This window comes from Ctenopharyngodon idella, chromosome 7, assembly GCF_019924925.1.
Source record: "Ctenopharyngodon idella isolate HZGC_01 chromosome 7, HZGC01, whole genome shotgun sequence".
Taxonomy (NCBI): domain Eukaryota; kingdom Metazoa; phylum Chordata; class Actinopteri; order Cypriniformes; family Xenocyprididae; genus Ctenopharyngodon; species Ctenopharyngodon idella.
The window spans coordinates 45,268,606-45,283,450 of NC_067226.1; the positions used below are offsets into that span (position 1 = coordinate 45,268,606).

Here is a 14,845-nt window from a genome sequence, read left to right on the forward strand (position 1 = left end):
TTGAGCTACAGTAGCTCGTCTGTTGGATCGGACCACATGGGCCAGCCTTCGCTCCCCACGTGCATCAATGAGCCTCGGCCGCCCATGACCCTGTCGCTGGTTCACCACTGTTCCACTGGATAAAACACATTATTTGTGATTTAGCTATAGTGAAACTTACTGCATTTCCAGATAGTGTTGTCATCTTCCAGTCCATCAACATATAGCTTGACGCTGGTCGTGCCGATGACCGGGACTTCTGGATCTACAGTGATGTGCAGATTATTGGCTCTGGCGATTCTCACGTGCTCACCGATCTGTTGAAATTATAGATGTGTAATGGATGTTCTGCATTTTTAAAGGGAATGTTCTGGGTTCAATAAAAGTTAAACTATTGACAGCATCTGTGACATACAGGAAATAATTTCAGTACCATCAGTTTGTAAAAACAAACAAAAATGTGTGTACAGTAATGCATTTACAGTGGAACTCTACGGCGCAAGACGTTGCATTGGAATTATGCTAAATTACACATTATTTCAAAATACAGCCAACAAGTTAAGTTATCATTTAAACATTTACATGATATGTTCAAGGATATCAGAAAAGTATTTATAAGTTGATATAAAGGAAATCCAACCAAAGAAATTATGTCAGAAAGATGTTCATCCACCTAAAAAAGTAATCCCACCACAAAAGAACAATTTAGATGACTTTAAAGCTCAAATACTTTCATGAATTTTCATACATTACATTACTGTAAGCACAATTTATGTTTTTACACATTAATGATGTTGAAATTATGTTCTGTGGTAATTAACAAAATCTCACATAGAGCTCTCGAATTTGAGCTTAACTTGTATTGTATGCTTGGAATGAAGTGTATGTGTTTATGTGTTTGATCACATACTGTATCTCCATCTTGTTGGGTCACTGTTTCATTGTAGCAATAAACTGTTGTGTTTCCACCGTCCGTTTCCATGCTTGAGAAGGAATTCTCTGCTCTGACCACAACATTTAATTTGCCTAAATGATAGGATAGAGAAATAATCAGACTGAAGAAGCTGCAAGTTATGTCAAGCTAAGCTATCAAAATATACATTACATGGTAATTTTTTTTCATTATAATGTATGTTTTAAAGGGGACTTATAATGCCCCTTTTACAAGATGTAATATAAGTCTCTGGTGTCCCCAGAATGTGTCTGAAGTTTCAGCTAAAAATCACCTCACAGATCATTTATTATAGCTTCAAATTTGCCCCTATTTGGGTGTGAGCAAAAACACGCCGTTTTTGTGTGTGTCCCTTTAAATGCAAATCAGAAATATGAATTAATGTAAATGTTTTAAAATTAAACATCCACTTTTGGCCATGCAAAGTACGTATCCATCAAATGTGAGCACCTTGCATTGTGTTTGAGATGAGGAAAACCTGTGGACCTCCATGCAGCATCTCATGCATCTCAGAGGAGGTGTGATTGGCTCCAGACACCAGGAAATGCAGTCGCACTGGAGCCCCCCGAGCCAGAGTCACATTGACAGAGAGGGCATGGACTGGACACTGCTCATGCTCAAGTTCCACGTCCGCTATGAGGCCTTCCACTGGCTCCACCAAGCAAAGCTCCAGGACGGTGGAGACATCTATGGCCGTCACCGCATTGAGAGCCGCAATAGTAAGCTGGTGGCAGCCTGGTCCTAGCTGCTGCTGTATCTCTGGAGATACAGTGATGTTCTGGGGAACGATCCCTCTGATAGCAGATGCGGAGACCAGCTCTGTATTTCTATGCTGAATTTTGTAGGTTACATTTGTTCCTGGCGGAGATAAACATTTATTTAGATTTTGTCAGTTTTTAACACTTATATTATGTCCTTTGAATCACAATACATATTTCTGTCATCTGGTGGGTGAAAAATGTAGTTAAATGGATAATAAAATCCCACAGACTCCATGCCATATCTAAGGACAACAGTATCATAGACACTTGGTTGGGGGCCAGTAAGCAATTTGTTTCCACCATGAAATAATAAAAAAAGGCAATTGTGACTTCTTATCTCTTATTTCTGACTTTTTTCTCACAATTGTGAGTTTATATCTCACAATTCTGAGAAGAAAGTCAGAATTGCGAGTTATAAACATACAAAAATAAAGTCAAAATTGAGAGATATAAACTCACAATTGTGAGAAAAAAATAGTAAGCAATAGTCTGCTTGCAATTCTGACTATTTCTTGCAACTGCGAGTTTATATCTTACAACTGCGAGAAATAAAGGAAGAATTGCAAAATTCACATTTATGACTTTTTTTCTTGTGGTTGCAAGTTTATAACTTTTTTTCTCTGAATTGTGAGATGGAAATTCTTAATTGCAAGTTATAAAGTCAGAATTGCAAGATATAAACTTATAAAATAAAATCAGAATTGCAAGATATAAACTCGTAACTGCAAGTCATAAAGTAAGAATTGCAAGATATAAATGTACAAAAATAAAGTCAGAATTGCGAGATATAAACTCGTAATTACGAGATATAAACTTACAAATATAAAGTCAGAATTGCGAGATATAAACTCGTAATTGCGATTCATAAAGTCAGAATTGTGAGATATAAATGTACAAAAATAAAGTCAGAATTGTGAGATATAAACTCGTAATTGCGATTCATAAAGTCAGAATTGTGAGATATAAATGTACAAAAATAAAGTCAGAACTGTGAGATATAAACGCACATAAAAAAGTCAAAATTGTAAAATATAAACTCGTAATTGCAAGTCATAAAGACAGAATTGCAAGATATAAATGTACAAAAATAAAGAATTGCGAGATATAAACTCATAATTGCGAGTCATAAAGACAGAATTGTAAGATATAAATGTACAAAAATAAAGTCAGAATTGTAAGATATAAATGTACAAAAATAAAGTCAGAATTGCAAGATATAAACGCACAAAAAAAGTCAAAATTGTAAGATATAAACTCGTAATTGCGAGTCACAAAGTCAGAATTGTGAGATATAAACTCACAATTGCAAGAAAAAAGTCGCTGTTAACTATATTTTTTATGCCATGGTGAAAACAAGCTTTCATAAATTACGTCAGAAAATAAATAAATAACAACAACAACAACAACAACAACAGTAAAACATTTCTTTTTACCTGCATCTAACTCCACTTGGATTTTCAGAGGGTTATTATAAAGTGCTTCGCAGTTCTTATAGCCTGTGGATTGATTCATGCTGTGGCACTTTATAGTCCCAAACTCTCCAAGAGGTTCCTGGATAGTGATGCTCTTGTGGGCTGTCACATGCCATTCACTAGTACTGCACTCTACTGCCACAGTGTATACTCCAGCATGACTGTACTTATGGACCACATTCTCCATCCTAAAAAGAGTTTCCACAGTCAGTCATTAATTCCCTTGTGAAAAAGAAGTGTACTTAATTGTATTGAATATACTCTTGTAGTGTACTTCAAATCTTGAAGGTATATTTTATACTTATAAAGTATAAAAACTGTACTATACTAGATAATATAATATTAATCAAATAAAAGACCTCTTTAAGAAAGTACATTTTCATGACTGTTTCTTAACACACTTAAGTACACCTTTTTTATGGTACTTAATTATGTTGCATCATGACATGCAGAAGGCCGACACTCACTCCTCTGGACTGTAATTATCAATGATGTGTCCGTCCCCAGCATTCATAGTGCATGTGAGGTTGCCTTGAAATGGATGCAGCAACCACTTCACTGTGATGGTAATGTTGTCAAAGACAGCAGCCAGTTTGCTCACCAGCAGATGAAGAGCTGATACCAAGATGTGCAGTATTTAGAAAAAAAAGTTCAAGATTAGAGTAGATGTTAAGAATTTTTCATTGGGTAATTATTTAAACATGGTCAACTTTTGATTCATACAGTAAAAGTCTCAGGACAGTTTTTTGTCTTAAAGTTACACTATTATGTAACTTTGCCCCTCTAGCGGTTAAAAAACAAAACTGCATGCACTGAATATGAATATGACCCTTCACAATAGATAATGCTTTACAATAGGGGTTTGTCATATATCGGTAGACACGAGTAACTGGTAGAAATTTGTCAACCGGAAGAAATTTTGGACTATCGTCTCTATCACGGTTACGCTCACGTAATGTTTCTGTGCTGCGCGGTCACGAAAGCTTATTGTTTGCATGCGTTTTTAAGCACTGGTTTAAAAACAGTTGATTTTAAACCATTAAAGCGCAATTAGCATTGAAAGACAACTCATTTCAGTATATGCGCGCACTCTCTGAGAGACCGTTTTTCAGCGCTGTTGAGAGACATGCGACATGAAGCCGCTGCTCATAGAGCGCGAGGACTAAACTGAGTGTTTTTTGTGGGCTTGAACGGTTAAATACACATACCTATGTGTCAAAGTGACATGTATTTGCAAGTAAACAGAGTAATTTATGTCTTAAGTCAACGTAAACAGTTGATAAAGAACTGAGAAATTGAGAAAGAACAACGCACAAATATAATGGGACCATGCAGCCGGTCTTAAAGTGACAGCATCCAAATTTACCTGCTGTCATTAAAGGGTTAGTTCACCCAAAAATGAAAATTCTGTCATTTATTACTCACCCTCGTGCCGTTTTACACCCGTAAGACCTTCGTTGATCTTCGGAACACAAATTGAGATATTTTTGTTGAAATCCGATGGCTCCGTGAGGCCTGCATAGGGAGCAATGACATTTCCTCTCTCAAGATCCATAAAGGTACTAAAAACATATTTAAATCAGTTCATGTGAGTACAGTGGTTCAATATTAATATTATAAAGCGACGAGAATATTTTTGGTGCGCCAAAAAAACCAAAATAACGACTTATATAGTGATGGCCGATTTCAAAACACTGCTTCAGGAAGATTTGGAGCGTAATGAATCAGCGTGTCGAATCATGATTCGGATCGCGTGTCAAACCGCCAAACTGCTGAAATCACGTGACTTTGGCGCTCCGAACCGCGGATTCGACACGCTGATTCATTATGCTCTGAAGCTTCCTGAAGCAGTGTTTTGAAATCGGCCATCACTAAATAAGTCGTTATTTTGTTTTTTTTGGCGCACCAAAAATATTCTTGTCGCTTTATAATATTAATATTGAACCACTGTACTCACATAAACTGATTTAAATATGTTTTTAGTACATTAATGGATCTTGAGAGAGGAAATGTCATTGCTCCCTATGTAGGCCTCACGGAGCCATCAGATTTCAACAAAAATATCTCAATTTGCATTCCGAAGATTAACGAAGGTCTTACGGGTCTGGAACAGCGTGAGGGTGAGTAATAAATGACAGAATTTTCATTTTTGGGTGAATTAACTCTTTAATGCTAATCAAACAACAAAAAAGAGACAAAATCTCTCACTGCTCTTGACTGAATCATTTTTATTAACTGTAATTAGAATAAATGTATATTTAATTTACACAGTAAAGACTATGCAGTGTTTGTTTAAACATTCGATTACTTTATATATTTTATGTAGTATTTCTAGTGCTTGAGGTTTTTCAGGTAGGTTTATTTCATTTGTGTCTTTGTTCTATTGTAGTTTGTTTTCTTTGCTCTTTCTTTATCACTGTTTACTTGTCTTCAGTAAGCTTGAGAGTTTTTTTTAGGCTAGCTAGTATTAGTTTTTTAAATGATATTGAAAATGATGATAAGAGATATGAAATTTCAGTGGTATCAAATATTTTGATATTATAATAAAAACCTAGTTTGAAGCAAAAATACATATATCACGATATATATCGTTATTGTGAAATAAAATGTATCATATCGTGATATAAGATTTTGGTCATATCGCCTACCCCTACTTTACAATAACCTCTGTTAGAGAGCTACATATGACAATTTATCTGTTCAATAAAATACCTAACCTGTGCCATCATCTACGTGTCACTTTTTACAGCATTTCAAATCCCTTCAGTACTCATTATCTCCGTAAAGCCAAGCCAATGTTGATTCTTGTTTTATTATGAGCTCTGTCACGTTCTCTTTTTGCCAACAGACTCTTCTTTGTTTGGCTTGGCTAAAACAGGTGATTCCTCAGAGGATCGAGATTTAGCTGCTCCATGTCAACCTTTCTCACTCGTTGTGACAAATAATCTATGCCACTCCCACACCAGACACGCCTCAAAGCAGCCGGAGCAACTTTTCTCTGTTTCTGGATATAACGAGACACACACGAACGAGTGACATGTACACAATATCCCGCAAAAAACATCCTAAAATATAAACACTTATAATAGGCTTACCATAGTGAATCAGGGTAAGACAAAAAACACGTTTTAAAAGAAGAACTGACGATGTATTGACTCATTATTTAAATTTAGTTCATTTTGTTACATAGTGTACCTTTAAGTATTGCTTGTGTAACTTAAATGTTCTTTCAACCGACATGTCTAAATAAATGGAGAATTGTGCAACAGATAAGATGACAGAATCCATGCAATCAGTCACGTACTGGGGTAATAAACAAAGTGTCTAAAGGCCACAGTGTGTAATAGTTAAGAGACAATTATGCACCATATTATCAACATCAGATATGTTGCTTTTTCATTAAATGTTACATCATGTTTCATACTAGGTGGGGACAAAAGAGTTCTTCTGACCATCTTTGCAATGATATTCCACTGACAAGTAGCTTCCCAGTGCAGGGCACGGCTCTCCAAAAGATGATATATCGGCAGCCGCCTGACACACCTGCAGCCCGTGGCAGTGCTCTTGACAGAAAACAAGAAAGAGAACAGTTTTACATTCAGTGTGCAAATAATCACTAACATTAATCACTATATACTGCTGAATACACAATTGTACATGCTCAAATAAACCATTGTGTGAGTAATACCACTGTAAATATTGAACCTAGCATACAGTTTGGCATTATTTCCTTTTTATGGCTAAGAAGCATGTAATCTGATTGTCGAGTGCTTTTATAAATAGTGAAAACCTTTTTGCGCTTTATTGCCCTTCATGGTTTCTGTGTCACAAAAAAGAATGCTTTGCAAAGTCCATATGTTCCCCGCTAATAATAAACTGAATAGGTTTGGGAGTGGTTGCATGAAACACTTCTGCAAATATATAATAAATCATCCCCCGGTTTCACAGACAAGGCTTAAGCCTAGTCCCAGACTAAAATGCATGTTTGAGCTGTTTTAACTGAAAGCAACTTGCACTGACATATCTTAAAATATGTCAGTGTCATTTTGTTTGTCTCAAGATGCACACCAGTGATGTTTGTTTCTAAGGCATTCTAAGGCATGTTTATAAAAACTACTTAAATGTCCTAACTGAACTAAGGCCTGAACTTAATCCTGGCTTAATCTAAGCCTTGTCTGTGAAACCGGGCCTAAAAGTTAGAAATGTACTTTATTATTTAATGGATGCGATAAGAAACAATTTCAAGACATGTGACACCTAAATAACTTGGGTAACAGAGTTGAATGGTTGATCTTAATGGATGCGGTAAGAAACAATTTCAAGTCATGTGACGCCTAAATAACTTGGGTAACAGAGTTGAATGGTTGATCTTAATGGATGCGGTAAGAAACAATTTCAAGACATGTGACACCTAAATAACTTGGGTAACAGAGTTGAATGGTTGATCTTAATGGATGCGGTAAGAAACAATTTCAAGTCATGTGACGCCTAAATAACTTGGGTAACAGAGTTGAATGGTTGATCTTAATGGATGCGGTAAGAAACAATTTCAAGTCATGTGACACCTAAATAACTTGGGTAACAGAGCTGAATGGTTGATCTTAATGGATGCGGTAAGAAACAATTTCAAGTCATGTGACACCTAAATAACTTGGGTAACAGAGCTGAATGGTTGATCTTAATGGATGCGGTAAGAAACAATTTCAAGTCATGTAACACCTAAATAACTTGGGTAACAGAGCTGAATGGTTGATCTTAATGGATGCGGTAAGAAACCATTTCAAGTCATGTGACACCTAAAAAACTTGGAAGTTGAATGGTTGATCTTAATGGATGCGGTAAGAAACAATTCGAAGTCATGTGAGACCTAAATAACTTGGGTAACAGAGTTGAATAGTTGATCTTAATGGATGCAGTAAGAAACCATTTGAAGTCATGTGACACCTAAAAAACTTGGAAGTTGAATAGTTGATCTTAATGGATGCGGTAAGAAACAATTTGAAGTCATGTGACACCTAAATAATTTGGGTAACAGAGTTGAATGGTTGATCTTAATGGATGCGGTAAGAAACAATTTGAAGTCATGTGACACCTAAATAATTTGGGTTACAGAGTTGAATGGTTGATCTTAATGGATGCGGTAAGAAACAATTTGAAGTCATGTGACACCTAAATAACTTGTGTAACAGAGTTGAATGGTTGAGCTTAATGGATGCGGTAAGAAACAATTTGAAGTCATGTGACACCTAAGTGTAACCTATTCATGGAAAGTATCATATAATAGTTGCAGTGGATGTACCTGACACAGTGTCTACTATATCCACCCAGCTACACTCGTCCTGCAGTGGAGATGCATGTGAGGGAGCGTGGCTGGGCCTGCAATAATGCACCGCCTTCCTGCCATAGAAGCTGTCATCAATCTCTATCACTTGACCGGAGCCACACTGAAGCGTAGCGTTATGATCTGCGCAGGCTAAAGAGCGCCCAGACTCTAAAAAACATTGAACAATAATCAATTCAGGTTCAAACCAAATCAAACAGGAAAGTTAGGGAGGAAAATATATGGTTACACTTTATTTTGATGGTCCACTTTAGACATTCTACTAACTACAAGTAACTTTGCAACTCTATGTCAACTAACACTCATTAGAGTATTAGTAGATTGTAGCTGGAAGTTTGTTTCTGCCACCGAATAAAAATAAAAAAGGTAATTGCGACTTTTTATCTCACAATTCTGACTTTTTTTCTCGCAATTGCGAGTTTACATCTCGCAATTCTGACTTTTTTTTCTCCGAATTGTGTGATATAAACTTGCAGTTGCGAGTTATAAAGTCAGAATTGCATGATAAAAAGTCGCAATTGCGAGAAAAAAGTCAGAATTGTGAGTTTATGTATATCTCGCAATTCTGACATTATAACTCACAATTGTGAAAAAAAGTCAGAATTCTGAGATAAAAGGTCGCAATTAACTTTTTTTTTATTTATTTATTTTTTATTCAGTGGCGGAAACAATCTTCCATATGTAGCAACTGTTATGGTTAGTAAAATAAGTTGACATGTAGTTACTTATAGTCAGTATAATGTTGGGAAGAATCAAAATAAAATGTCAGCAGATATTAAGCACTCACTCTCTAATACTCTAATGACTGTTAGTTGACATGTAGTTGCAAAGTTACTTAAAGTTAGTAGAATGTCTAAAGTGGACCATCTAAATAAAGTGTTACCAAATATTTTCATATAAAAAAAGAAACCAACCAAACTCGCAGATGAAGTAGAGCTCCTGGCTACAGTTACTGGTGGTCTCCCACTGAAATCCAGAATTTCTTCTGAGGTAGCCACAGGATGCGTTCAGGGAGGGCTCCTGGAGCCAGTTGGAATAACTAACATCCGAACCATCCAACCAGGACAAGGGACCTGAGAACAAACAGTAACAAAATAAAACAACAACAAATATAAAAATGTTTTAGTCTTGTTTAGATCATAATGGAGAATAATCAAGCTGCTATTTTGAGTAAAAAGACATTTTGTTAATAATATTTCAATATAAAAAAAAACCTGTGAAATAAACAATAGAACTTCAATTCAGGGTAGCGCCATATTTAAGTTTTGACAGGAAAGAAAATGAGTGTGAGAAAAAACATTCAGTAGACAAAAACTCCATAAATCAGTTTTGAAAGTTGTGAGTTGTAAAAATTACATGATCTAAATCCTTTTGTAAAGACTGTACATCTATCTAGGGCTGCACGATTAACCGAAATTAAACCGAAAATGCGATGTCTGCGATTTTTTATTAAATAATATGCGCAGCGTGTTTTATGGTGAAGCACAGCACTGAGCAGGTCGATCGATGTAAATGCCCATCTCTGGAAGTACAGACGCCATGCTTTTGAAAAAGCAACGCCCCAAACATCTTTCTAAAATTTAAAAACCAGTTGTCCAACAATAGAGAACATTTAATGACGTTTATACTCCAAACTCACTTCATAATGTCAGTCGAGTGTTTGAAACTTCCTTTTGTGATCTAATGTGGCTTCATATCACAGAATGAGGCAGAAATAAAGGCTATGTCGATTAGCATTGCATTAGCATACATACACTTTATTCGTATGAAAATACCGGAGATGTCTAGAAGAACACAGATGTTTACTGTTTATCGTATGTTTATTGTCTTCATGTTTCACCAGTCAAAACGTCTCTATCTGCGTTTTATTCTGCTAAAATGATACCTGGACGTCTTTGTCAATACAAGGGATCTCCTGGAAGTTTTATGACTTCTATGAGTCTCATTTTTGGACTTTCTGCGTGAGGGCGCCCTCCGGCTACGAGTATGAATGAAACAGACATGCGTGCACTCACTAATAATGCTCACATCACCCTATTTTGGGTAAAAATAGGAAAAATAATACTTCTCTCTAGAGAGATTTGAAGTAAACATATGCAAATCCATATATTTTTCTTCAGTGAAAGAAGTGTACAGGCGTTTTTTTTTTTTTTTCTCTCTCAGTGCATGCATAAGATTTCCTGACAAAAATTAAGAAAATACTGTCACCGATTTTTATCATAATAATTTAATATTATATATATATAAAAAAACTGTAATATTGCTAAAGGCCAATTATCGTATTAGTGTCAGAAATCAGATAAGATAACCCAAATTTGTTTTGAGTAAGTCTGAGGATGTGTTAAGAGGTATTTGACTTGAATTTGACAAATTTCACAATTACAAATTTGGTCACAATCTTAGGGGGTGATAGCAACCTGTTACTACAAATATGTGTCCTTTTTGCCAAAACAAATTTCTTCCCTGTTGTGATATATCATCTAAAAACATTTTCCAGTACACCATGATGATAACTGAGCATTTTACTCTTCTATCTACATAACCTAACTAGGTGCTGGATATAAACAGCACAATAAAATACTGTACTCCCTTTTGCTTGATGCCTACAATAGCATCCATAGAAACAGAGACAAAACTAGCACAAATGGAAACATGGCAATAAAGAACGTGTCTTTGTAAAGCCAGAGATTGATGTCAAGCCACAGACCCATTAACACCGGCTGCTCTGTACAGATAACAGATAGCTGGCAATAATGGTGGTAATGTTACAGTGTAGATGCATGATTGAAAAATAGTTTGTCTGTACATGAAACACAGCTGACAAGAGAGATAAGACATTTTAACAGTCGGTGAGTGTTCTGTCGGCTTATTCTGATAAAGCATCACTGACGAGCAGGGTCCAAAAAATTATATAGGTATCAAAATCAATAAATTAGGTATAAGTCTCAAAATTCATCCTGTGAAAAAAGTTTTCAAATTGGACATTGTGTTTCCATAAAAAGGGTACTTCAAACCCTTTTAGAGGGTACAATTTTTATGATATGAACTTCAAATTTGGAACACGACTTGGTTAGATGTATGGCTTTGATTTTACAACAATTTTATCCCCGGTTTCATAGACAAGGCTTAAGCTAGTCCTAGACGAAAAATGCATGTTTGAGCTGTTTTAATGGAAAGCAACTTGCACTGATATATCTTAAAATATGTCAGTGCCATTGTTTTGTCTCAAGATGCACACCAGTAATGTTTTTTTCTAGGGTATGTTTATAACAGCTACTTAAATACTCTTTATTTAGCCTAAGCCCTGTCTGTGAAACCAGCCCTTAGAGTCCACATTTTTTTATTGTAAAAAATCTTATAAAATTTAAAATGTTTAGTTCAGTACATTTGCTTTACAGTAAACAAACTTCTATAACTTTTATACACATTCAGTTTGTGAAACTGCTTTCACTTATGCAATATTCTGCACTTTTTTTTTTTTTTTAAAGAGACCAACCTTAGGCCTGTATTCGAAAGCATTCATAAATTCATTTAAATTCACATCTATGCTCAAAAAGCGAGTGACAGTTAACAGGTTAATGGTGCAGCTTCTAATTAATAAGAGCCTATATATTTATATTTTATTTATTTAGTCACCAGAGCCCAGATATATTTTCAAAGCTGTTATAAAAGACAATCCATCACAACTTAAGAAGCATTGAAACTTTAGAAATATACCTTCAGTGGCAGCAGAGTCCAGAGTGAGGTTGGTGGAAGCAGGCGCGAGTCCTATCCACCAGTCCTGCTCCGCCTGCAGGTGTTTTTGGAGAAACTGTTGGGTTTCATCATTCAGGATGAAGGCCAGGTGCCCACCACCCCGTTCACACCAAGCCTGAGCGCTGAGGAAACTGCGCTGCAGAGCCACAAACTCATAGCAGGAGCTCTCAAAGGCCTGCTGGTGCTCTGGACATGAAAGAACCTCCTCATCGTCACTCCAGATCGAGATGACATGAAAACTCACTATTAGAAACAGAGTGTAGAGAGTGTGATTGTCCATCTTCATCCTTCACCCTGTACATGAAGAGAAGCAGCCTGATCCCTGTGTATTTAAAGGCCGCTGACGTCCGCCCCCCAAAAATGAGAGTCTGATGCCGTCAATAGACTTGTTCACCAACAATGGTTTGACTGCTTGATGGCTGGCCTTTGTGATGTACTTTTAGATGCATTAACACAAAGCATCTCACTGCATTGTGCCCCTCAGGCCCCTGTGTAAATAACACTGCACAGAAGCATTGATGTCTACATCCACTGCCTGGGCAGAGGGAGATAAGACAAGTGTTGAATCCAAAAACAAAGCTGGCATCTGATCATCAATTACAAAAATCTTTAAACAGCTTTACAGCTCAAACAATATACAAACAACAGTGTTTAACAGAATAATTAATGTTAGTTGATTTTATAAAATTATAAGCTTCACATTTCTACTTATAAATCCTCCAATAATTGGCCCCATTCACTTCTATTGTAGGTGCCTCATTAGAAGTCCATTTTCAGTCCAGTTTTTGTGGCAATCAACGTTATACCAAATATAGAAATAAAATACTTTGTTCTTCGTTCAGTATGCCCCTGATGGTCTCAGTGCTGTGAATGTTGTAATCTATTTTAGCAACATTTCTTTATTCTTGAATATACAGTAATGTACAATGGCTTTACAGCGATCAACATTCATTATTATAATTTACTGTCCCACTGACTCTAATAAACTGGGAAGATCTGTTTAGGTTGCACTTAATTGGGAGTCCAGATCTTGGGCCCTATTTTAACGATCTAAGCACATGGTCTGAAGCGCATGGTGCAGGTTCACTTAGGGCGTGTCTGAATCCTTAGTTTGACAACGGAAAAAGTGGTCGGCATGCCAGGCGTATGGTCCAAAAGGGCTGTACCTAGTCTCTTAATAAGTCATGGGTGTGTTTTGGGTGTAACCTGTAATAAACTAATCAGAGTGTCATCTCCCATTCACTTAAAAGCCAGGTGTGCTCGCGCCATGGTGGATTCGCTATTTACATGGTGGAATTTGCAATCGGAAAGACTGAACACTTCTCCAGAGAAGAATCCTTTTATTCCTCTGCTGCACACAAAACGTCAGTGTGTGTGTGACAAGCAGATAGGCGCATGTTACCTATAGGCGCATGTTACAAACGCGCACTTTAAATAACAACAACAAAAAAAACTGCACCATTGACTTTAGACCAGGTTTTTGTTGGTCAATGGCGCAGTCCATTTCAGTTGCCTCAAAATAGCAACACGCCAACAATGCACCTGAACACACCTCGTTTTCAGACCAGCACGCCCATGGATGAACAGATGGGCGCAAGTGCATTTGCTATTTAAACAACGTGGCGCTGGACGTGAAAATGATAACTGCGTCGGGCTAAAACTAGCTAAAATCACTTGCGTCACGCTTTCCGTCGCATTGTGCCGAGTGTATCATAGGGCCCCTCTTGTTCATTTACGAATTTTTTACTTTTTTTGCCTAGAGATTAAGTACAATTATTGTGCGACTAACGTCATGCATCAAGTTTCTTGGATGATTTTTGGCTTGAATAGTGCCCCATCTCTCCAACAGCTTGGAGAATGTTTCAGCATTAAAGAGGAGAATGAAGTCTTGATTAAACTCGGATAAGTTACAATATATCAATGAGGAGGAACACTCATTAGTTTAGAAAATTACTCAAACACCTATTATGCCATTTTAGAGGATCCTTATTTTGTTTTGGAGGTCTCCTTCAATAGGTTTACATGCATCCAATAAATGCTTCTTCACCTCATTTGGATCAGACACAGTGTTGAATATTCACACTGTGTCTGAAATAAAATACTTCCCTACTATATAGTATGAGAAAAACAGTATGCCAACAGAGTATTTCGAAAAACAGTACATGAAAAGTACCAAGATTTTCTACTACTTCCCTCGAGATTTTTAAGTGCGCATTCGATGGACACTTTACTATCCCATGAGGCCACAGGAGAGGATTTATGAATGGCAGTGAAGCAATGCAACAGATGCTGGTAGGTCATGAGACAGTAACAAGATGGTGGATGGTCGATGTAGTATGTCTGAATTTCATTCATACTACCATATTCATACTATATAGAAAATACTTTTTTAACAGTCGTGTAACCAATCCTACTCGACCCACTCCGTCTCTGGCATGGGAGGCGGGCGCGCTAACAAGGATGCTAAAGACCACAGTTTCTAGCGTCAGTCGCTACTAGTACACCTCTTGAGATCAGGGGAGTGAGGTTTACATGCACAGCTCTTTAATAGCTCGCTTCCATTACACTCAGCCCCCTAAACCTC

At 36.8% G+C, this 14,845-nt stretch overlaps 1 protein-coding gene across 1 annotated transcript in view; it reads right to left on the minus strand.

Moving 5' to 3' along the window:
* LOC127515665 (polycystic kidney disease protein 1-like 2) overlaps positions 1-13,053 on the minus strand; it is a 27,636-nt gene extending 14,583 nt beyond the window's left edge. The window contains exons 1-9 of the mRNA XM_051899548.1: positions 12,223-13,053; positions 9,420-9,578; positions 8,464-8,655; positions 6,617-6,727; positions 3,632-3,779; positions 3,126-3,352; positions 1,382-1,789; positions 890-1,005; positions 161-296 (exon numbers count right to left, since the gene is read on the minus strand). Coding sequence (XP_051755508.1) covers positions 161-296; positions 890-1,005; positions 1,382-1,789; positions 3,126-3,352; positions 3,632-3,779; positions 6,617-6,727; positions 8,464-8,655; positions 9,420-9,578; positions 12,223-12,547 — 1,822 coding nt within the window. The 5' untranslated portion in view covers positions 12,548-13,053. The remainder of the gene's footprint in view (positions 1-160; positions 297-889; positions 1,006-1,381; positions 1,790-3,125; positions 3,353-3,631; positions 3,780-6,616; positions 6,728-8,463; positions 8,656-9,419; positions 9,579-12,222) is intronic.
* Between the last annotated feature and the right edge of the window lie 1,792 nt (positions 13,054-14,845).